At 38.7% G+C, this 26,255-nt stretch overlaps 1 protein-coding gene across 1 annotated transcript in view; it reads right to left on the bottom strand.

The window, feature by feature from the left end:
• VRK1 (VRK serine/threonine kinase 1) overlaps positions 1–25,466 on the bottom strand; it is a 47,922-nt gene extending 22,456 nt beyond the window's left edge. The window contains 10 exon segments of the mRNA XM_030558795.1: positions 288–346; positions 3,157–3,277; positions 4,814–4,946; positions 5,992–6,084; positions 6,231–6,339; positions 7,657–7,744; positions 8,539–8,608; positions 14,866–14,921; positions 16,788–16,949; positions 25,355–25,466. Coding sequence (XP_030414655.1) covers positions 288–346; positions 3,157–3,277; positions 4,814–4,946; positions 5,992–6,084; positions 6,231–6,339; positions 7,657–7,744; positions 8,539–8,608; positions 14,866–14,921; positions 16,788–16,944 — 886 coding nt within the window. The 5' untranslated portion in view covers positions 16,945–16,949; positions 25,355–25,466.
• Positions 25,467–26,255: the final 789 nt, after the last annotated feature.

Consider the following 26,255-nt stretch of genomic DNA (forward strand, 5'->3'; position numbering starts at 1 on the left):
AATACAGAAGAAATTACTACACATACCCAAATATTAAAGTAGTACTGCCACATAAAAATGGGAATTTCAGATATGCTGTGAGTGCATTCCTGGCCTAACTGAGTAATCTACCTAAACCCTATTAAAGTTAGCTGTGGTATGGTAAGGTGGCCAGTTGGGTTTCTTTGAAGAATGAATCATTAATGCTTTATTTCAATGTGTTTTATATTTTTTGAGAGACTAAGGATTAAATGTGTGTCTATTAGAATAAAATCCCAAGTACTAATATTTTAAAAAGCTCTTCCCACCTGGTTTTTCTGTCTCAGGAAAGCACTTGTTCATCAAATCTGTAATATTCTCACTATATCTGAGAAATAAAAGTAGAAGAATCAATACTTCAGATTGTGGATAAATTATATTTAATAACAATTGTGAAACAGTTTGTTCATTCACAGGTGATCTGTATTTCTTTTAAAACATATCGTATTAAAGCATTAAAAAGAAATTTTTTAAAATATTGACATGTAAATAAAAATAGTTTTAATATTGTATAATCTTTTCTTGCAGTCCTTTTGTTTTGATTCTGTTACCTTTTGCACTTGTCTAATGATCACAGCAAGAAACTGGAAAATCGGAAGCCTCAGTTTTGTTTCTATCAAGGTAACTGGCTCCTTACATGACAATATCTGTCCTAGAGTCTTCCTTTCTATGAAAGTAGAATACTTATCCACATTAGTAAAATGCTTTGAGATCTTTGGATAAAAAGTACAATGCAAGCACTTTAAATTCTGCAGGATCCTTGTAATCACATGCTCTTCACTTCACCTAGACAAGAAAATTCCCTCTGTAGGGCCAGTTGAATCCCTTCTTAAGGAAACAGAATTGCAGCACTGTGCTGTTCCCAAGCAACTGACTCGGTAAGCTAAGGAACAAGGCTGAGATCCAGGTGTGAGAAAAACAGAATAAGAAATATAAGAATGCAGACCCTATATAAAATTGAACATCTTATATTTAAAGTGAGTTTCATCTTGAGATGCTTTAAAGTAACTTCCCTATGTCAAGATGAAACTTTCAAAAAGGCAAACTGCATGACCTATAGGCCAGTTCCAAGTATTACTGTAAATTGTCTTGTTTGTGAAAACAGTGGCAATATTGGTCACAAGATTTTATTTATTTTTAATTTAGTTAGTAAGCCGTTGGGTTTTTTTTTAAATCAGCTACTTTTATAGCATGTTTCATAATACAGTTTCCATCAACTGATGACATGTCACAAAGACCTTTTGCCTAGATAAGATCATGCCAACTTCTTCAAGTGGTTTAATGTCCACCATTCTTTTATATATATATTTATTTATTTATTTTGGGGGTGGGGGAGGTGTAGGGGGCAAACAGACTTTCAGTCCCTGTAGTATGTAAAATCCCAGATTTTAAAAATTAAGTTACTAGTTTAAAAAAGGACTTTCACAGAATTGACACAAGCTAATGACCTAATTCAAACCTGACTGGACCACACTGCTGCATGGCTCCAAGGTAGGTCTTACACCTGATTTGTCCAGGCACCTTGGAGGGAGATGATGCAAGGATGAGTCAGCAAAGTTTGGAAACTATAACAATCAACAGAAAATCCAAGAAACCATCAAGGATTAGCCACCACACAAGAACAGAATTCTAAGAAGGAAACAATTAGCTCTGAGCTATGTGTCAGTTATTAGGTATTTTCATTTCGGGACTGAATTTTTAACCAGCTCTAAGTCCCAGATTTGATCAACATTGGTTATAACTCCCAACTAAAGAATTCAGACCAGCACCTTCCTATAATTCTCTTTAGCATTTACAAGGATTATTTCTAGAATTAATTTGATGATTTAACTCATTTTATGACATAACTCCAATCCAATGCAAAGACTAATTCACTGATTTGATATTGATTGGTAGTTGTACTGCTTTATTCTTACTTTAGTTTAATACTAATAGTGAAGTAGTGATTTTTGTTTTGATTGAATAAAATTTAACAAAAGATACAGATGCACTTCTTTAAATAAACATGGGCTCAGAAGGTGGAGAGATAGCTCAGTGGTTTGAGCATGAGCCTGCTAAACCCAGGGTTGTGAGTTCAATCCTTGAGGGGGCTGCTTAAGGATCTGGGGCAAAATCAGTACTTGGTCCTGCTAGTGAATGCAGGGGGCTGGACTCAATGACCTTTCAGGGTCCCTTCCAGTTCTATGAGATAGGTATATCTCAAATTATTTAGAACCTTTGTGGTCATGGATGAATATATCGGCCAGTCAACATAGAAGATTTTGGCTCTCTCACCAACCACTCCAAACTACATACAGATAGAAAACTGTGGCTCAGATGAAGTTCCACTTTAAACCCTCACATGTCAATTCCTTCTTGCATCCATGCAAGGCCAATTTCTGCTCTAGCCACTGCTATTCAGAACTATTATTACTCCCCTTCACTCCTCCTTGCACTGGTGCCTTTTATCAGATCAGCAACTAGAAGAGGAGAGACGCTGCTGTTCTGAGAAACACTGAGGCAGCAGTGTTAACAGGAGGGACAAGAAGCTGCTCTAGGCAATGACTGCCAGGTACTGGTGGCAAAAGCAGTACTGCAGGCACCTGACAGCACTTACTCTCTGCAAAGATGGCAAACAGTGGGCAGAGGAAATGAGGGAGGATGATCCATTGTTTAGGGCAGTAATCAGGAACTCAGGAGATCCAAGTTCAGTTCCTTAATCTGCTAAAGACTTCCAGTGTGACTTTGTGTAGGCTATTTAGTTTCTGTGCCTCAGTTCCTCATCTGTAAAATGGGGGTGGTAGTGCTTTGTCTATCTCACAAGAGTGCTGTGAGGGGCTAATATAAAAGATACTTAACAGAGGGACATGGTGTTGACCAAGTACAAAAGTTATGGGGGTGTAATTAGAAGGTTTAATTATTTTGAAGGGGATGGGACTAAAGGAAGGAATGTAATTAAGGGGGAGGTTGAAGGGGAATATAACCTACAGTTTGGACTTCATTATAACTCTGGAATCTCCTTCCAGCCTGCAGAGTAGACAGAATATTACCCAGCTCTACAGAAGAGGAAGCATTGTTTATGAGTACATAATATGCTACACTGAAATATTTTTATTCCTAGATTAAGTTTAAAATGAGAAAATATAACAAGTTCCTTACCTAATTTTTGAATCTCTGACATAGTTGGGGTCTTTTAAATTGTCCTCCCATGGTAGATGGCCACTGAGCCAATGAATCATACAGTAACCTAGAATTTCCAAGTCACCCCGTCTTGATGGAGCTACAAATATACATAAATACATACACACATTTAAAGTTAGTTTGTAACATAGTAAGACAACTGAAAGCCAAGTTAACAGTAATTAACAACTACAGTATGCTTTGAGTTTATTTCAGAGGGAAGAAGGAAGGAAAGGAACAAGAAGTATTGCTCAAATGGCTGGAAGACTGATAAAGGAATTGAAATTAATCTCTTTCTTCCGCTCACGAATATGACATGCTGCAGTTATCCCAATTTCTGAAGCATTTTAAGTCCTCACATTGTGACAAAATAGAGTGAACTGACTGAGTTATGTTCAAACATTTTTACTTCCCCATTCCCCAAAAACAGAGAATACAGTTGAAACGTGAGTTCTTCAAATTATTATTCCACAAATGGAAATACTTCAGATTTCCTGAATACTGAAATGTTGCTTGAAGAAGATTCTGAAATCTTGTACATTGACAAGACAAAGGATAAAACTATTTGCTTTCATGTGTTCCACAAGATACTGATTAAAATTTTATTAAATGTATCAACAGAAAATCCCCTTAAGGTCTGTTAGTCAATTTTTAGCCCAGGTGAGAGTTTACATCCAAGCAGATTTTAATTTTTAAATTAAAACTTGTGCAAGACATCAAAAACTTTTCTAAACATTCAAGTATAACACTTCTATTGCTTTTCTATGCAAAACTGTGCTCTGCAGCGACCCTACCCTCTGTTTGCCAGAAACTGGGAATGGGCAACAGAGAATGGATTACTTGATGATTACCTGTTCTGTCATACCTATGAAGCACCTATCATTGGTCACTGTCAGAAGACAGGATACCAGGCTAGATGGACCATTGGTCTGACCCATTATGGCCATTCTTATGTTCTTCAACCACTAATTCTATATTTTTATCAGAACAAGCAACAAACTTGGTCTGGCAAGATTTGCTCTTTATAAAGTCACGTTACTATAATGTTTAATATTTTTCACTTTTTGCTTTATTATTTTCAGTTGACACAGATTAGATTTAAAGGATGGTAGTTTACATCAAACGGAATTTAAGGCTCAACCTGGCCAAATATGAGAGAAGTATGCTTAACTGAATTAGGGACCATTAACTCCCTCAAATAGCTGTGTATTTTTCCCCTCACCAGAATCATCCCAGAATCATTATCACACACCTGTCCACTTACACAGTTAGTACCAATTCAATAAACATGTCTCATACTAACAGATACACATGATCAATCTTAAGAGATTAGGTGCGTTTTTATATAAAGGAGATATAAACATGTCATATGAAAAGGAATACAAATGATTTCCAACACTACAGCAAAGTAACAGCTGACAAAATTAGTAAATGCTCTAATTCCGTTGCCCAGCAAATTTCAGAAAAAAAAACATAGCTGACTTCTGCTATACAGTTGGAATGTTTAGTTTTTTAAACACAGTGTTAGGACTTCACAGTAAATAGGAATCTATTTTAAAATGTCCTCTCTAAAATGTTTGTGATTAAAAAAAACAGTCTTGTATGAACAAAGCGAATTAAAGCTTTAACTACTTACCCACACCCTTATGTGCATCAATACTAGTATATTCAATTGTACCATCATGACATCTTTTGGGGTCTTCTTTATATTTTTTGTGCACTCCTTCTGGACAGTATCGATAAGCAAGGCCATAATCAACCAAGTACACCTATTAAATCCCACATATCATGCAGAGATCAAAGGACTATTCGTACAGAAGAATTCATATAAAAATAAATACAAGTGACTCTCAGAACTTCTTTAGAACAAAAACTCCAAAGGGTCAGCTCTTTGAATTAAAAAGCTCATTTATTCATTTTTAAACATGAGACACACATATAAAATTTGAAAACTGTAACAAGTTTTCAGTCACTTCATGCACTATGTGAAAAATGACAACCAGTTTTAGAAATCATTTACTGCTGATCTAGTGGCAGTGCAAAGTAAAATGTTAAGTTCTTATCTAGGAGCAGTCTGGATTACAATGGTCTATTGGACAACGGTAGAAGAGGCTTAGATATCAGAGATTAGAATATACTTATCATGCTGTATTTCTTGAGTATTCATATAAAGCTATTGTTGTTGTCCTATTACAACAAAAGGAGTATTGCAAAAGAATAGATGCCAGGTAGTACTCTTCATTATCCTCTGACTACTTCTAAATATACTGGCAATAGTTAATCTACTTTGTGAGGTAAACTATTTGGACAGGGAAACCTGCAGAATATGGAAATTAAATGCACATTTTCCAAACACTAAAGGGTTTAAAAAATTAGAACACTAAATATATTTCTGTAAATCAATTGATTTGACTAATCAACATGTTAAGAGAACAAATTTTCCAAGTAACAGAACACTTGTATTTGATGGATCCTTGAACAAAGGAAATAAAAAAGTGACAAAGCAGACAGGCAAACATAATTTACTGGTGTACTATATAATTTTAAGCTTCCACCCCCAAATAGCTATTTGAAATTCATTTTGTATCACGAGCACTCCTCCTGAATATTATTTAGGGAAGAATAGCCAACTTGATAAACTGCCAGCAAATTGCATCAAAAATGTAGAATATTAAATATAAATGTCAAGCAGAAATATCACCGTATACATTCATAAAAATAAGACTTCTGCTAACATTCACAGGTTCAAAGCACCTCAGTTTGTTGTCAAAAAAGATTAAAACAGGAGAAATGAAGCACAGATATCAGAAATACCTGATTAAGATTCTTGTAGCTCAGGAGAAGGTTTGAGGCCTTGATGTCTCCATGCACATATTCATGCTCATGGATATATTCCAGAATATCAAGCTAACAAAACACAATATACAGGAGTATCAGCGTAGTACCCAACTCCAGCCAGCAGAGGACCACTATTCAGCACAAATTGCCTTTTAGCAAAAGGCTACATTAGGAAAATGGATTTTAAAAATGTTTCAGGAATTACTATTACTTACTATTCTCAAGCTTAATTTTAACACAGTTTTGTGTGCAAACTGCTTTGCATTCTCTTCAAAAATTTTCTGAAGATCTCTCCCAAATCGGTCCATTACCATAAATCTGTAGCTGAAATTCAAAATCAGAGGAAAAAGTCACTGAATTAAAATGTGTACAGTATTTTACCCCATTGCACTAAATTACTGAATTCAAGCATGTTTATTTTTAGAATAAAAAATCAGCTATGCAGGCAAACAAATATTGATGAACACTAGAATTTTTGTACTGTACTTCAACCCTAATATTTGTTTTGTTTGCTTTATAAACAAAAGGTCCTCCATTAAAAGTATGATACTGAGATCTAGCTAGTTATGCAGTATAACAAGTGCCCATCTCGGAAAGTACTATGGTGTTTCATTCACAACAGGAAAGAGCAACTATTAATTGCCTGTTAAGATCAATATTTTTTTTCCCCAAAAAAAGTCTTTTATATTGTACTTAAGTGGTGACTTTCACAAGCTGGCTGCTTTAAAAGTAATACTACTAAGATTTAAATGAGCATTCTACTTATTGAAATGAAGCTCCCCTATCAAATATGTTTTGATATTAATCTCTAATGTCACCATAGTCTGACTTTATAATAAAAGCTCATTCCATAAAAGCCCTGCACATGAAACATTATGTATCTGAAAAGCTCATTTGGATTGAGACAGTTACATTTTGTCATACTGCATTTTCTTTTGCATCCCAATATCACCCGAATTCAAGTTATTTACATTAGATTACTGGATGATTTAATACCCTATTCAGACACTTTAGGCCATATGTATTAATTGCACTCTGAATTGACCTAGTCAGAGAAAGTTAGCACTACTGTGCAAGGTCTACAAGATCCCTAATTCTACAAGTTCCACACTTAGCATGGATCTCGCTTCCTCCAACACCTTTCCCTGCTGATGTCACACAATCTGCTGGAGTAACCACTACTGTTTTGCCAAAGAATTAGCCATCCCCCACCCAACTGATTCTGTGCTATTAGAGACTAGCCATAAATGCATGTAAAGTCAGTATCTCTCTGAGCTAATGGATTCCTCAATCTCACATGAAAGAGTATAAAAACCTAGCCTTGAACTTTTGAAATAAAATAAGGATTGGACTGTCTATACCATCTTTCAGATTAAATAAAAAAAACTCTCTCCCCCAAGAGTAAACAAGCTGAAGATAAGAAGGCAAAGTGTAGTAAAACAGTGCATTTCCTTCTTTATACATGTGAATTAAAAGACTAATTCTGCACACATGTTCAGGATAATTAAAAGAAAAATTCTAGAATTTATCTTATAATGGTCAAGGATTTATAAATTAAGAGCTGGACTCTGAGATGGATATAAAAGAAGTTGTTGTGGGTGGGAAAATATGAATATGTCCTAAGCACAAGACTTATTTTACCTGTTTCCATTTTTTTGATGCAAGCCAGAGCCCCAGTACTTCGGTACACCTAGGTACTTCAGTTTATGGGAACTAGTCCATTTCTGAACTAAAAATATAAATAAAACAAGGTTATGAACTTGTACTGCAGGAGTCCTGTGGAAAAGATTACTTATAAATCATTTAAAATTTATGCATGTAAGATCTGATCATTATCTGATAGTGAGAAGCCATGAACCAAGTATACCAGATAACAAGTAGGCTCTTCTATCTGTTTCTAAATCTGGTAATGAAACATATCCTAACACAAACAGGTATTTGATAAAGGAGATCAAACTGTAATGTATACTGAAACTAATACAACTAATACTGCTGATGGAAAACTACATACCAAAAATGTAACTGCAAGACTACATTTTAACACAGCAGATTCCGTTTTTTCCAAATAGTGCCTCAACTATTTTTAAGTTCTCAAATAACTATTTTTCTTCTAATCTTACTAAAATCTTGTTTGGCTTTAAACACTAAGAAAATCCTATTTGTTCCGATGATATTACAGGCTGAGCCCTCAAAGGTTTATGATCTTAGGTGTGAGAAAGAGGCCAAGAGCAATGGTTCTACTTCAGTAACTCTTATTTATAAACAATTATCTTCAGTAATTATCCATTTAGAAAAAAAATTGTGTCATTGTAAAAAGAAACATCCATTTATGATAAAGGAATACAATTAAGAAATGTAAATGAACATAAGAAGGTCATTTTTAAAAAATGAATCTAAACAGATGAGCCAACCAATACATTTAACATTAAAGGCTATCACTTCACCTTTATTTTATTAAAAACTCAACAAATTATTATTTATAGGGAAACATGGTCTTTTAGTTCATTCTGATAGACTGCTTACTTTGCTCTGGTTTAGCAGCTCGCATGTAGAACTTTAATTCAGTAAAAAGAGGTCCATTCTGGCTGGGTTCCTTTGAAACAGTAATTTAAAATTAGTTAGCTTTAGCTGCTGCTTTTCAGCTATTATGAACTGTAGCTCTTAAAATTCATATAAGCTGATATACACCCACATTCAAGTATATCACTCTTTACCACCCAACTCTTAATAGTGTGATAATTCAATAAGAATTCATTCCCTGTGTACTAAAATGGCTTTAACAACAGAGACTGTTCAGAAAGTGTTAGGAATATCAGGAAAGTATCCTTCCACCACAGGCAATACTGATTAAATAATAAGATAACAGAAAATAGGATGAACTGTTTACAGCAGTGCTTTAGCGGGCCTTATTAAATACACTTTTGTCATCATCTTTAGGTTCTCTGAATTAAGGGTATTGTAATGTTGGGGATCATCATACAACAAATTGTGCTCTTAATAAAAATCTCAACTCTTGAAATGGCTGGACTGAAAAGTATTTAACACTGATCTCTAAATATTCTTGCTAAAAGTATATCCCCCTTAGAAGTCTTGAAGCCATGACTGATTACAATTCTATGTCCTTACAAGATAATGCCTCTTAGTATTAGCTCTTCCTATTGAATAAGACATTTAGGGTATGTCCACCCTGCCACCAGGAGGTGTAACAGCAGCACATGTAAGCCCACCCACGCTAGTTCACAAAAAAACAGTGTAGCTGTGGCAGCACAGGCAGCGGCACCACAGGCAGCGGCATAAGCTAGCCACCCAAGTACAATCCCGCCCAGGATCCTGGGAATATACTCAGGTGGCTAGCCCATGCTGCTGCAACTACACTGCAATTGTTAACATGCTAGCTTGAACATGTAGCTCAGGTATGCCTACATGCAATGTGTTTTACCTTTAGATTATGATACACACACTCAACCCTAACTCCATTTCAATGTAGATTTTTCCTTTGTTTGTAATTATTACACATTTCATACATGAAAACTAAGCAAGAAACCCAAAGAGAATGTTACCGTATGATATTATCAATGCCTTGAACATATGAAATATGAATCTTAAAAATCATTTTATAATTGTAACTTTTAAGGGCAGATTCAATGGTACACCAGAAAAGGGAAAATAACCAGAGTGCACTGGCCAGTTAACCTGGGTTTATAGCTGCTTTGCATCACCAGAGCAGCGCAAAGCAGATAACAGAATCATAGACATGTAGGGAGAGATACTTCAGTGGGTTGAGCATTGACCTGCAAAACCCCACGGTTGTGAGTTCAATCTTGAGGGGGCCATTTAGGGATGGGGAAGGGACTGTGAGGGACAGTACTTGGTCCTGCTAGTGAAGACAGGGTACTAGACCTTTCAAGGTCCCTTCCAGTTCTATAAGATAGGTATATCTCCATATATTCGGGCTAGCAAGGACTTCAAAAGTAATCTAGTCTAGCCCCCTGCACTGAGACAGGACCAAGTAGACCTAGGACCATCCCTGAGAGGTATCTGTTCAACCTGTTCTTAAAACTGAACTTCGCTTGTTTAATTCAGATCCATTCTCCAATTTGTCAATGTCATTTTAAATGCTAATCCTGTCTCCAAAGTGCTTGCAGCCCCTGCCACTTTGGTGTCATCCACAGATTTTTAAGCACACTCTCCACTCCATATCCAAGTCATTAATGAAAATACTGAATAGTACTCAACCCAGGATGGGCCCTTATGGGTCCCCACTAGATATGCCTTTAGATGCTTACAAATTGATTAATAATTTAGTCCAGTATCTATTTGGATACTGAATTTAAGCTGATTGGTCTACAATTTCTGAGGTCCCTCTTTGTTTCCCTTTTTAAAGATAGATACTATGTTTGCCCTTCTCCAGTCCTCCAGGACCTCATAGACTCAATAGACTAATAGAGTGCTTCAAGATAATTGCTAGCAATTTTGAGATTGCTTCTGCTAGCTCCTTAAGTACCCTAGGATGAATTTCATCAGACCCTTAATTTGCAACTATTTATTGATTTAGAGCACTATTAAGAAGATCATCATGTGAAGAATGGGACAAGAGTAGTCCAGTTCCCAAGTCCTAATACTCCTGCACTTTCAAGGTTTCTCAAAGGGTCCTTACTCTGTTCCCCCAGGAGTACTATCCTGCTTTACAGTAGAGCCAAGGCAGCAGTGCTATGGGTAGCCTTTCAAGTACTGATACCCAGGCTGGCTGCGGAAACTTTAAAGGGCAAGGACAGTTGGGCCAAGTAACCTACCACTGAAACTCTGGCACTCATCCAGTATTCTTTATATCACACACATTATAACCAACAGAATTGTGACATGCAAATTTGCTGCAGAAAAAGGGTGGTGATTGGTTGATTTATCTAGGATATCGCAACAGCCCCACTCACTTGAGCTGCTGACCTGACCACATATTGCCTATACAATCATAACAATACAAAAATAAAGCTTAATTATAACAATTTCTTCAGATATAGCCTATGTACAAGATTTAAATTAACTGCAACTATATCGAAAGCTTGAAGAGTCTTATCTATTACTAAGATCATTTGGAACAAAAAAGGCTGACTGATGCTAAATTCTTTAAAAGGCACACGTTTTAAAATTCATTTTAACCCAAACTAACAGATTACCTATAAATTCTCAGAAAATATATTCTGTACACAGAGTAAGTGCCATGAATTTGCTAAGCATACAGGTTTTTTTCAAACAGGAGTGATTCATGCTTTAAGTGTAAAACTGAATTCAGCCTTAATTATGGAGCTGCAACTAATGCCTCCATAATAAAGTTAATTCTAAACAGTGGTCTCCAACCTTTTTACACACAAGATCACTTTTTTAATTTCAGTGCAAACCAGAATCTACCCAGCCCCTTCCCCGAGGCCCCGCCCCGCTCACTCCATCCCCCCACTCCATCTGTCACTTGCTCTTCCCCACACTCACTCACTTTCATCGGGCTGGATCAAGGGTTTGGGAGAGGGGATGGGGGCTGTGGCAGAGGGGTTCCGAGTGTGGGAGGGGGCTCTGAGCTGAGCCTGGGGCGGGGTGCAGGAGGGGGTGAGGGGTGCAAATTCTGGGAGGGAGTTTGGGTGCAAGAGGGGGCTCTGGGCAGGGGCAGTGTGTTCGGTTGCAGGAGGGGGTACGGGGGCTGGCTCCAGGAGGGGCTCAGGGCTGGGGTGTGGGAAGGGTTCAGGGTGCAAAAGGGGGTTATGGGAGGCTGGCTCTGGGAGGAGTTCAAGGCTGGGCTGGGGCTTGGGTGTAGGAGAGGCTATGGACTGCTGGCTCTGGAAAGTGGCTCAGGGCTGGAGTGTAGGCTCCCACCAGGTGGCACTTACCTCAAACCGCAGTGAGGCTAAGGCAGGCTCCCTCCTGCCCGGCCCCAGAACTAGCCAGCACGCGCCTATGGCCCTGGGAAGGGGTGGCGACGTGGTTCCCCATGCTGCTCCTGCCTGCAAGCACTGCTCCCGCACCTCCCATTGGCCACAGTTCCCCATTCATGATGTTGTATTATGACTATGTATTATGATACTATGATAACAATGTTCAAAACCGTAGTGATTGGTACCTTATGAAATACTTAGATTCAAACATGATGTACTCTAGAAATTCATGCCCAAGCTTTAAGAATTGAAACTAAATTTGACTAGAGAAAAATACCACTCTCTGCCATTACATTGTATATGTCAAAACTCAAGACATATCTGCCTCTTTTTTCTTTAACAGTATTTTAAGAATTAAATTGTCCCATCTAGAAACGATAAGCAATGTCATTAAATAAACTTTGCACCCACATTTGCCCAGAGACATCTGAAAATTCATACTTTAAGAAGCATTTCTTCATTAGGAAAAAACTGTGAAAAACTTTACAATTATTCATTTTATACCGATTAGATACCAAAACCGTAAGAACTCTATATCAAAAGACTAAGCCAATTTCTATCCTGCTTTAATAGTCTAAACCATTTGAAGAACATTGCTGGGTGAACAACATTTTGTGTAACTACTGAACATTAATAATCCTTCAGCTATTAACCTCTTTATCTCTGCTGTGAGTTAACTTGGCTCTCAGAGTATCAAAAACAGACCCTTATTAGAAGTTGCATCCCAGTTGATACGGGAAGCAACAAGTCATGGGTCATTCACCGTAGGTATGACAAATATCTGTTGGAGAGGAAATCAAAATGCATGGACTGGGAGAGCAGAAAGAAAGCACTAACTGCTTATAAGTAGAGAAGAAAACAGTAGAACAAAAAAAATGGGGTGCAGAGCACTTCATACTGGTGCAAAGACATCCTGAATACATAGACAGGAATAAAAGGAGATGAATTAACTTTCAGGGAGCTTAGCAATAGAGGTACTACAAAACGCAATAAAAAGGCAATTCCATTATTACAGAACAAAAATCTGTTACAATACCTTCTATTTCTTATCAGGCAAAATGCCACTTCGCAGCAAATGATCCTTTCCAACAAGCTCACCACCAATTGTCAAAAAATAAGTATATTTTATAGTTCATATGATGTGACACTGTCAGTTTCCAAAGTGATGCACTGAGCACTGCAGACTATTTGATACTAAATTAATTGGATCTTTAAACTGGAATAAAAATCTACTATAACATTTATATTTTTCACAGAGGGCCAACTATTAGTAGAGTAGATTTCACTGCTGCTGAACAAATGAGCAGACAGAGGAAAAAGCATGATATAAACCCTCATGCTTCAGACAAAAGTCCATACTAACAAGTTATTGCACAATTTTCCAATAAAAGGTCATGCACCTTTCTCTGAAGCATCTGGTCCTGACAATTGCCAGGGACAAGATATTTGATCAATGGGCCACTGGTCTGATCTAGTATGCCCATTTACTATGTTCCCAATTTCTCAAGTGGTGCCTGGAGCTACTTTCAAAGTCAGAACCCAATTAGGGGCCACATTCAAAGTAATCAAATGTAACCTACATATCAAGAGGTTGGGAAAAGAAAATGTTAAAACTGGAAAAAGTTAAAATGCAATACATATATTACAAAGTTTGGCCAATAGTTGCATGAATGTATTATCATTAACTAATATATAGCCTATTTTCTCTAGTGCAAGCAATTACAACACACGTATTTAAATGTATACTTCTTTTACCTTCCCACCAGATAAAAAACTAAGTGGCAACAACTTTCTGATTCAACAAAGCTTAGAGTACATTTAAACTTCAGTATTTAAACTTAGGTGTTTTGTTGTCATATGCTCATACTAGGCTCAGTTCTCCTATGTCTGAGTTCCATCTTGGCACAGGGTAGGGACCCATAAGGGAGTCAGTTAAAGTCAGCATCAGTTTTGCCCTAACATTAATCGGTGCAGTTATGGGGCCACTCTAATTTACACCCACCATAAAATTCCTAGGGGAGAATTGGTGTAGCAAAGCTGAGCTCTGCTCTTTCCCTGGCCTTCATCCAGTCTACTCCTGCCACCAGAAGGAAGAGGCTAACTGGCACAGGAACTGCCTATATCAGTCTTACACCAGAAGGAAGTTCTTCAATAGCCATTTACAGACATTTAATCCAGTTTGTGCTGCCTGAGTGGTGTAAAGTAAAGAATTATGCTGCATTATCTTGGTCACTGCATCAACTTTGTGCTTTGTGCTGGTGACTCTCAGATCTGCCTTTCAAATTCTGATCTGCTGTCTTTCATCTAGACTCATGTCTCAGCCTCTCTTGATGTCTTTCCATTAACTTAAATTTAACATGGCCAAAACTAAATTTCTGATCTTCTCTCTGCAATACTCATTTCTCACTCCTTTCTGTCACTTTTAATAACACCATCGTTCTGAGTGTCATTCAGAACCATAACCTCCGGGTCATTTTCAATTCCCTCTCATCAACTGTCCCATACACTCAGGCTGTGTTCAGATCCTGCCACTCCTTCCTATCCAATATTTGCAATTCCAACTTTTCTGTCCAGACAGCCAAAACTCTAGTTCAGATTCTAAGGTCTCTTGTCTTGTTACAGAAACCTAGCCTTCTCTAGTCTCCCTACAGCACAAATGTGATTGTTTCTCTTTTCCTCTCTTCATATATCACTGTGTGTTTAGCATGTAAACTGTCTGGGACAGGGACCGTGTCTTATATGTTTGCACAGTAGCTAGCACAATGGGGTCCTGATCCTCACTGGGCTTTTAATTATTATTAAACATACATAATGAAGCTCACACTATATGACTGTATTAATTCTAGCTGAGGAGATGTTTCATGTTACATATGCAATAACATAGAAGCTATTTGATATCTGAAATAAATAGATTCAAAATTTCTCTTACCACTTTTATAACATAGGGTGCATCGCTGCCAACCGATTTTGAAGAATTAACATCAGCTGTTAAAATATGAAGCGTTTATCAGTAGAATGAGAAGCAACTATCGTAAAACATATACAACTACTGCTTGTTATGTCATTTGGTTAGCTACTCTATAAAGTAATTAAATATTAACATGAATATAAATTGTTCAGTAGCTTGATGTCAGAATTATGCAGAAAACCAAGTTACATTTCGGGCCTTGATTTCTCCCACTGGGGACATTTACTAAATGATAAAGAAGTCACCCACCCCCTTGCCATTCAATAGTACCTTCTCAAGTGACTTAAAGGTAAGGCCTAATTTACAGTGTGGCTTACGCATGGGAGGCCATTATTTTTACCTTTTTACGAAGATACCCTATATAGAAAAATATTTTTGGATATCTTTCAGCTCTCAGCTTGTCTGACTGCCATTTTAGAATGCCACACGAGATGTGTAATAGGGGATTCTATGGCAGGCAGTTTTAAAATACCAGCTACTCAGGAAGCCAACGCACACATCTGTAGCAGTGGTAGAAGGGGCTTAAGCATTCTCTGAGCGAGAGCAAGGTTAGTCCTTCCTGAAAAGACAACTACTAACATGCACAAGTGTATAACATGAGCAGAGTTCCACCTCTGGTAGGATTACAAATTGAATGGGCAAAAACATGCAGAAGTGGAGGGCCACCATGGCAAGGCTAGAAACCTCACTTGGTAGCTACTTTCCTTCAATACAATGCTTAATCTCCTCCTACTGTTGCCAGTTCATTTTAGGAGCACTATGGCTTACCAAATGATTTTGTAATCAATAAGTGACTGCATGCCACATAATTCAATGCAATCATGCCACATAAATTGCGTGGAGAGGGAGGACATCTTGTCATACAGTGAAGGCACCACATAGTCAAAAGGCCCTTTGGCTAGAGTCTTCATCTAAAGTTTCATCCCCTCAACGTTGGTGTGTAGAATGATAGCTATGATAGGACCACCTTCACACTGCCCATTTATTCAGAAAACAGATACATTTAAGGATTAGGTGCCATATTATTTTTTACACGTTTTGTCACACTCAACAAACAGATAGCACTACAAAATGAAATGTAATGACACCCTGACAGTGAAATTCTTGGACTTGATAGATATTACAGAGAACTGGTTATGTAATATCAAGCATTTGACCATGTCAGTTCAAATGCAATCCAGCAGAGACGAAATGGAAAGCTGTCATCTGTTGTCTGGTCATCATCCTATATCAAATGAGTCAATAGTCTCAGTTTAGAATTTAGGTGCCCAGTATCCTCATGACAAATAATACCATCAAAACAGAGAGCAAAGATCAAATTAGCATGGAGACTGAGCAATCCTCTCATCTCTGCAGGTAGGCCCTGCAAAGTCAGAGTTGAAATATCATGGCAAGGCAGTGTAGGGATGATGCCTAAAGTGCTGGAGGCCACACCAACAACCTGGCCTCTCTCACAAGTACTAAATTTAAATTAAAAGTGAATAAATGACCTTTAAGATGATAAACTAATTAAATATGAGAAAGGGGGAATTATGAAATCTGCCTACAAACATTTGAGGGATATTATTAAGAAGATGGATGATTTATATGGGAATAAAGAATGTCACTTCAGCTAAGAAAAATATGATCTGTTATATGAAGTAGTTGGGGTTAGAGTAAGAACCAAGAGGGGCTTCCAAATACAGCATATGGAGGACTATATCTTCAGTGCCTTTAATAACTATTTTCTACCTACATTTCTCAATTCTGCAAGAAAAACACTAAATGGCAGCTATAACCAAACTGTTGTTAATTTGAAGACAATAGGGTCCCCAGTTTATTAGGGAGAGTGGGACCTTAAAGATCTTCATTTTAAGAAGTTGTAGTTTGGGTCACAAACTTACCAAGATACAGGCATCCAAAGCCACCTTGCCCTATAGGCATGCCTAACTTCCACTCTTTTTTTGATGTGTCTGTTAACACTTCTCCAGGAGCAAATTCTTCTGCAAGCTTCCTCTTCACAGGACCTCTTTTTCCAGAAGTCTTCTTTATATATGGCATTTTCACTATAAGAAGTAAATGCCAGGGTTATAAACTGAGCAGATTTTCTTTTGCATCCTTATTCTACTCCATATGCCAGTTTTTTATGGTCTCTTTTGCTCATGACAGACTTCTACACGGCAACCATAGGTTGTTTAAATTGCCAAATTGTTACTACAAAAATACTTTGTAAGAAATGTGCAAGGTAATCCTGTTGGCATGAATCCTAGGTGAAAAGCAATGTATATTTCTTCAGAGATCAGAAAAAAAAACTTCTCAGTTGATAAGAAAAATCTGATAAAAAGTAAAAAAAAAGGAAGCTTCAGAACAAAAGATTTTGTATTAGAAGGCTTTGCATAATTTAATACATACTGGAGAATTACAGAATCTATTCCATTTGATAATTAATTATGATCTGACAATATGAAAAATATATTCAGCTGTGATACAATAAGCTTTATCAAGCCAGTTAAATATACAAATTTTTATATAGTCCATGTCTTTAATAACTGGAGTCCTGAAGCTAGATATATCTAAAAATGAACTCAACTTTCTCTTTAACCATGTTTGCAGTAGTTAAGATTGTGATTGGCATGATGCCACAAAAAGATCAAACACCTGCAAGAACCATTCAAGTAGTCCTAGAATGTTCTCCCACAAATATGTATGTAACAAAAATGCAACAGTGAATTTACTGTATCCCAGGACAGCATTTAAAATAATCCAGAAACCTCAACAGTGCAATAAATAACCTCCAGTTTCAAGGTTCTGAACATAAATCTTATTTCTGCCTCTTGACCTTCAAATTCCAGCTTGGGAAGAGAACACTTTGAAACTAAATAACTGAATGGCTTCTTCACAGTCAAATAAACATGTCACCCTCCAGAATGACTGAGATCTTTACTAGACAATAAGCCCCTTTGGGTTTTCCAACACTGGGACAAGAACCAATTTTTCACTGAATCAATGTTTTCTATCTAGATTGTTTGGGTACCTTATGTCAAGGAATGCATACACATCTTTCATGTGAAAGGCCTTCTTAATTTGTTTTACACAGAACTTGATCTTTGTCTGTTCCCTATGAAAAAGAAAACCATATAACCATACACAGAGCTTACTTTTTTTTAAAAGTACAGTTAGCCTTGGGTCTTCTAATCCTAACAATGCTCAATTTGTGAGGTTCCTGGACAGCAGAATAATTATTTGTATTTCGTCTATGTAATCACAGTTCCTGACTATTCCCATGATGTAGGAGCCATATACTGTTTGCCACGAAGTGGAAGTTTACAATTTTGAAGATGATCAGCAAATGGGGAGTAACTGCCACCTATTGCCCTTACCCAGGACTCATCTGGTGGGCCTCTACAGATGGATACTGATTGCAATTCAAACTAGGTGTCACTGAATTAAAAGGGAGGAGATGGAGAAAAGGAGTGAACAGGTTCCTAATATGCACTAAAGCTAGGACAATATGCCACTGAGTGGAAAAACTTATAAGTGGTAACTCAACAAGACCAGAGAAAGGCGAACCCCACAGTGGAGATTACAGAGAAGGGGCAATGAGAGGGTGGAGGAAGCAAGGCTTCAAACAATTGCTTGAATTGGCCTATTTCTGCTCCCTTCTGCCTCACCCCTCTGCATCTTCATCTCTAGCTCTCCAGTGTCCCCCTTTTCCTTGTATTTTGCTTTCTTGGTCTTGCTGAACTTCTGTTCCCTACTCATCAGCTTCTCCTCCTGGCTGCTATGCACTTTTGGGACCCTCTCTCCAGCTCCCCCATCTGAGAAATAGAGGGCCTTGCAACTGTAGCAGCAACCCCAAGCACCACACCCCTTCCCTGAAACTCCCTGGTCTGAATAGCCACTGCTTTTCCCTCAAGCAGCCCTCTGCCATGCCAGAGTCTGCAACACTCTCCTGGGGGACAGGACAACAGGTATCACGTTCCCACCAGCTGCCAGCACTGCTTCCTGGTAAATGAGATGTGCCCCCTATCTAATAAGTCTGCGGCCAGGAAATGTGTCACCTGGATGAAAAATAAAATGTTAAAACAATAAAATGCTTTCATCCTCCATCCCCAAAGTAAAAGAAATAAGATATTGTTCTACTCTTCAGGAGCCTCCTAAATATGCAAAGTTTTATAAGATAATAGAACTACACTAGAATAGTCATAGCAGATGTAAGCACACCAGCAGCAGAACAAATATGAAACCACCACCTCAAGAGAAGGGTACCTCTAAAATGTATTTCTAAAATACTGTTACCCACACCTATCACATCTGAACATTTTAGTATTTAAAGATTTTCTTTAATTCTGAATTGCTTTCCAATATTTCTAGCTATTACTGCTAAATAAAACCTTTTCTATATAATCCAGATACAGCTTTGAGACACTTCATCTAAATTTATAAAACAAAGTTTACCCATAATTTGCACTTGGTCTTCTTGAAATGTTTTTCTTGACACTTCAGGTTTTTTTTAAATGAGAAACAAGAGCATCAGGTTCAGGTTAAACTTTTTCCTCCATTTATAACTGAAATGTTCCTTGAACTACCCTGAGAGAGAATGGTCCATATATACCAGGAATTACTGCTTCTTCCCCATATACCTGACTTCAGAAAATGCTATATTGACCTGTGCTGCCACATCTTCTCTTGGGATTTATTCTTTGAAAAATGCTATCAACCAGAGACAAAACTTGAATTGTTTATATTCAACATATATATCAGCTTTATTAATGGAGAGTTATGGATATGTTTCACCCTGGTAACCTCACCATTAGATCTGCTGCTGCCAAACCTGCTTATAGGGAACAAAACAACTTATTTCAACTAACTCCACAAGAGGGGTTAGTGAACAGTGCTCCCCTCTCCCCCCAGCTTTCTTTATCCAACTGGGTCAAAAGTTACACTCCTGCAGACACTCAGTCAATAAATGAATTAATTACGACATCCCCTTAACCATAAAAAGGGAAGCTCAGAATGAACAGAGGTTTGACTGTTCCCAGCTGAGAATCCTGTCCTTAACAAATACACTAGATACTCATACATGGTTTCTTGACTGTCTACATTCATACCCATCTGTTAGGATGGCATTATGCCTACTCACAAGTTGGTCAAGCTATCAAAAGGCCATAGGTGCCAAGCAATTATAGTTTTAAAAAGGCAGTATGCTCAAGGCTAAGCATTCTTTTGCAGAAAACCTGTCCTCTGGAATTACTGAAGCTCTGGCTCCCTATGCTTCCACATTTGAGATCATATGTTCAGATACGTACCTGCTCAGAAGCTACACAGTATTAAAACAGGAAGATTTGGGGATTGGAAGCAGTTGTAGCTGCCAACAAGAAACACATTTTTAACACAATCTGAAGACACAAGGTAAACAGCAAAAAGGAAGGAAAGGACAACCTTTTATTGCTACTTTTGTAATTGTACATAATTTGCCACCCAAAGAATGAACAGTCTGTTAAATGTTGTAGACCACTACACTTTTAATTTAGATATATGACTGGAATACTACTCTCTCCATATTTGGAGGATATCCCTTGTTTCAAAGCATCTACTTCTCACTGGAATACTACTAACCACTGGGATACTACTAACCAACCAAAAATAAACATTCATTCCATATGATCTTAAAATGCTTTACAAAATGATGCAGAAAAATCATTCATCTCTAGAGAGGAATGCTGCAGCTATTTTACAATATATTACCAACAGAATTTATAGGGTAGGAAGTGAAGATAACAAAATGAAAGTGATTGCGGGGGGGGGGCAGCTGTTTAGATATAATCGAATACAATTTACTCAAATTAGAAGTCTGCCAGAATACCAGCACTAAAATTATTCCTCATGCACAATACATACTAAGGACAGAGCATCAGTTTTATCTCTCATTCAAACAGCACAATACGCACTAACACCACACTAGGGCATACATTTAGTACAGCCTTAGAAGACTTCAAATTACACTGATCTACAATTTTTGAGAAGTCATCTGCTTCAGAGATAAAATGTGATATTTATTATATATTTTGATGTGCTGAATTCAAATATGACAATTAAAACAACTGATTGGCTACTGTTTCTAAGATATTTAAGTTTTTACATTTTATGTCTATGTATATTGTGTAGATAGTAGAGTTTTAATCATAAATTGTAAACCTAGGTCTTTTCATGTGTTTATGGTTGCTTTACATGATAATATTTCACCTGTCCTGTTTATGTAACACTTTAAAAATCAGCAGAAGGGTTATATAAATAAAATTTATTATGAAACAAAGGACAAAAAACTATTATGTTCATAGTTTAGTCTACTTGGCGCTTCTTGGCTTGTCTCTTGTATTCATTAAATGGAGCATCTCTTGTCACGGTCCAGCAATAGTCTGTAAGCATTGATGGGCTCCATTGGCCCAGATAGCCTGCCAGGAGATTCCACCGCTGTAGTCTGGAGCCCAACAGCTCTGCCTTACTCTTGGGTAGTTCCAAATCCCTGACAAGGTCATTCAGTTCACCTTGTGTTATGAGGTGTGGTTCAGAGGAGGAGGATGGGAGAAAATGTGGGTCCCGTGACATTGATGGTTCAGGACCAGAAGTTTCATCCTCTTCCTCTTCTTCGTCTGACTCAAGTGAGAATGATTCTGGTGCATCAGGAACCGCCAGTCCTTCTCCGTGGGGTACTGGTCATATAGCTGATGGAATGTTTGGATAATGCACAGTCCACTTTTTCTTCTTTGACACACCTTCCCCAACTGGAGGCACCATGCAGAAGTAACAATTGCTGGTATGATCTGTTGGCTTTCTCCAAATCATTGGCACTGCAAAAGGCATAGATTTCCTTTTCCTGTTCAACCACTGGCCAAGATTTGTTGCACAAGTGTTGCAGCATATGTGTGGGGCCCACCTCTTGTCCTGATCTCCAATTTTGCAGCCAAAATAAAGGGGATAGGCTTTCTTAACCATAGTGGTTAGACTGCGCTTTTGTGATGCAAAAGTCACTTCACAACAAACACAGCAGAAGTTATCTGCACTGTTCACACAAGTGCAAGGCATCTCTGCTCACTTTGGCTAAATAGAAGTGTATCCCTTTGCAAAATCAAACACTGACAAATAAGAGAGCACAACACTGTATGATTTCTAGAGCTGATACAGGGCAATTTGTTCAGCAGAGTGATGTAAGCTTCGTTTGATTGCATCATCCATGACTTCTAAGAATAACATGATGCAATTCATATCATGTATGACGCAATACCAGCTTCAGATTGCATCATTCATTGTTTTGCCTAAAAAGCAAGTACTGTCCAAACCCAGTCATAGATTTATTCATAGATCCAGTCAAAGATGTATTTTAGTCATTTCTGGTTTAAATTGAGATCCCTTCCCTTTATAACTCACTTATCCTCCGCCATTCCCAAGTCAAGGGTCGTATATACTGACCCAACAGCATATCTTGAAAACTAGAGCCAATCGACAATTTTAAGCATCATTTTCGTTCTCAGTGACCCAGAATTAGTAAAGTTGGACTACATTTATTTCAGAAGCATTTTGGCTGTAGAGCAGTGTTACCTACATCATAGCTTTTTTTGGTTTCTGAAATCTCCCACCATGGGAGGGTAGGGCCAGAGCCCAGGCCCAAACATCTATACAGCAATTTTTAGCCCTACAGACTGAGTCATGTGAGCTCAAGACAACCACAGCTGTGCCATGGGCCTTTTATTCTAGTGTAGACATACCTTTTGAGAGAAGAGATGGTCTACTGCATGAAGATGCTAGAGTCTCTCTCTCACTCTCCATAATAAGTTATTGCAACTTCACCATTCTATGTGTGTTACCACTTCCCGCACCTCACCCCGATCAGTAAACAGAAATATTTTCTATCTCACACGAGTATTGTGATGCTTAATTGAATTGGTGCTCACAAATTGCTTTGAAATCCTTGAATGTAGGGTACTATGTAGATGTCAAATAATATACTCTCTCTTAAGTACTGAAAAGATTTGACCCTGCTTACTGGCAGAAACATATTTTTAAGGCACATGGTTGCATCTTTTTATAGGGCTGTTTACTCAGAACTTGCGTAGACTGAATAGTTTAGATTTTCCTCCTAACAAATAGAAAAATGACAACAGAAGTAGAGGTTTGTCTGTCTGAACTTTTCTCCAAAACTTCTTTACTGAGTACAAGGTGACTGTCTGCTTTTCCACACGCTATGCTTGAGGTATGCACACAATTTAGCAATTCAGTCTCGCAATCAGTAATTTTTATAAATGCAATCTGAAATAGTATTCCAGTTACTGCTGTTGTACTCTTAAATAAGCTTGAACAGACATTTCCCAGTTTGTGTTTTCTGCCATTCTCAGCAAAAGTCAAATGACTATAAATCAAATTCATTTTAAGGAAGTATTTCTGTATGTGGCCATTCAGAATGACTATGCTGCTGAATTCCTTCCTGGTTCTTTTCTTATTTTCTACAAACTGTCATTTTTAGATTTATCTCAATTGGATCGCTTTTTATTTTTCAGCACAGAGAGGACAGTGCTGCTGACCTGTGAACCTTTTAGTCAATAGGCAGTTCCAGCTAGACATGAAATCTGCGCATCATTAATATTGCTTACTCATAGCAGAACTCTCCAAGTCTGCCAGCAAAGAAAAAAATACCTTCCTCCTAGCCACAAAACCACTTTATTTTTTAAAATTCCTAAATACTTTAAACTGTTTGCAGTTTTGGGATTTTTGTTTATTTTATTCAAAACAATGGACACAATTTTGCTCATTTCAGAGAGAAAGGCACCAAAATGGCCACTAATATTTCAGATATCTCCAGTGTCAAAACAGGTAGTTTCTACAGCAATTGAAGGTCTAAATTTATGTAAGAAAGTCTTTTCCCTCCTTCAGGCCTTCTGTTACATGTTTAGAATAACACCGGACATTTCAGATTAACTTGGGTTATTAAAAATCAATTGGTAGCAACGTAATTGCTTTAGTTACAGCTATTTAAAAGTTCTTCCCTCTCAGTATTTTATGTTCAAACTAGACAAGGTGAACCTATATTGGTGGATTTTAAAATATTTTATAATGTTTTGTCAAGATAGCAGAATTTGGGAAAACTGGACACAGACCTCTTCATGTAGTTAGAGGGAAAGACATTTTATTTTTGAATCCCTCAGTGCAGCATGAATCAGACCTGCCAACTCTAGTTCTTTTTAGAAGCAACCTCCCTGATTCTGGATTAATTTTAAACCAGTTTAAACTACCTTCTCCAGCCATAATTAACACTATGTACTTCAATTAGATTTAAAATCTTCAACTTTCTGACTTTCATCCATACAATTCTCAGACTGATAAAACCCTTCATATATTTCTATTATCTGGGAACACGTCTAAAAAGCTAGACCAGATATAATCCCCAAATCTCTATATCTTTGGACCAGCAATAGACACACAACTAGTCCTCCACCTCTGCAAAATCACCCCAAATACCTTAAGTTTGAGGTATTTGGGGTGATTTTGCAGAGGTGGAGGACTGCTGTTTTGATATTCATTTGGGGCACTCTATAACCTGGGGAGTCAATGCTGATTCTCACCAAGTATTAAGTAGTATCTCAAAGTCTGTCTCAAACAGCAATGACTTTAATGTGGGAAACTTAATCAGGAACAAGACAGTCTCCAAACATCACAAAAACCTTTAGCACCAGCAGAAGAGACTCAAAATTTCCAAATGAATGATAGAGAACATGAGGGATGCCTTGAGGTGCTCCCCTTGGAAATCCATGGGGACAACAGGTTTGAGCTTGCACCTGTGCAAGCTGAGTCCTATAAACAGTAGAAAAATGGAGCCAACTCATCTCCACAGTCCCGGTGGCAACAGGATGGACCTGCCCGAGCCTAACTCATTTAGGCAGAATTTTAAGGATACATTTGTTATGAGGTTAAAACTCATTTTCTCTCGAAACTTCATCCTCTTAAGTGATGACGGATTTCAAGTGGTTCCCGCTCTCCACGTCCCCGCCATACCCCTCCCCAAGAGATGAGAAATGCACTTCACTCTTCTCCGCACGTGCTGGACTGGTCCCCCCCGGCCTCCCTCCCCCCATGACTCACACCCTGGTGTAAACACCATTACCCGCGACCAACCCCACGGCCATCAAAAGCCCCTTGACCGGGGGGGAGGTTCAGAAGCGGGGCACTAGGGGTTGTGGGTTCCACAGCTGGGCAGGCCCCGCGCGAGGTTAAGGGGCCGCGATGAACCTCGAGACCTTTCAGGAAACGGGCCGCGGGGAAGGAGTGAGCCTCGTCGGGGAGCGAGTGGGGCCAACCCCCTTCTCCCGCGCGGGGACTCGACACAGCAGCGTCTCCCGCCCCTTTCCCGGGCCGGAGCCCAGCGCCGGGGGGAGGGGGCAGGCTGAGGCCGGTTCCCCAGAGCCCCAGCTTCAGATACCTGCAGGGTCTCAGAAGCCGGGCCCGGCCCAGCCGCTCCTTCTTCCCCGTCCGAAATTCCCGCACTACATGAGCCCTCCGGCAGCCCGCCCGCCAGGCTACGCACATCCCACTATCGCCCTAGCCTATTGGCTACCTACCCGACGGAGCCCGCCTACAAGTGAACCTCACCGGCCACCGTCTCTCCCTCCCCACCCCCTAGCCCGGTGCACCCTGGGAGTTGTAGTTTTTGTTGGCTTGGCGGCGCCAGCTGGCGCTGTCCTAGAGCGAAAGGACTAGGAGCCGCATAGGGGGGCGCGAAAGCAGCCGTGCAAAGAAGTCGTGTTCAGGAGCTGGAGTTCGGAGCAGGTCGGCCACCATCTAATAAGTAAAACCCCGGGAGGCAAGTGGAACATACAGTCAAGGGTGATGCATCTGCAGAATTGCCAAACCGCACACTCAACTCCTGGGACAGGCTTAAAAGCATGAGATTTTAAACACTGAATGGGAGGTTCCCCCCACCCCCTCTAGTGTTCGAGCATTTAAAGGTCACGTTAAGATTTTCCAGAAAAATGAGGGCTAGAAACTTTTCTAAAGAAGAATATTGAGAGTCATGTGATTCCTGGAGCCAGAGCTTTAAAAAAAAAAAAAAACCACCACATACCAGGAAATACTTGCAAGAGCTGGCAACATTGCCATCCTTATTCCTACAGGAAGCGCTTTCAGGCTGTGAAAGGCAGTGGAAGCCCCGTCCTTGAAACACGTTAAAACTGGACTGAGCTAAACTACATGCTCAAGTCATGGTTGCCCTGTGCCATTTGTGCCAGCTATGCTGGTGCAGAGTGGTTGCAGAACACTCAGAACTGACCTCGTTATCTCTAGCTTGCTTGCTAGCACACATATATATACCTGCCCCTGGATAT

This window comes from Gopherus evgoodei, chromosome 4, assembly GCF_007399415.2.
Source record: "Gopherus evgoodei ecotype Sinaloan lineage chromosome 4, rGopEvg1_v1.p, whole genome shotgun sequence".
NCBI lineage: Eukaryota > Metazoa > Chordata > Testudines > Testudinidae > Gopherus > Gopherus evgoodei.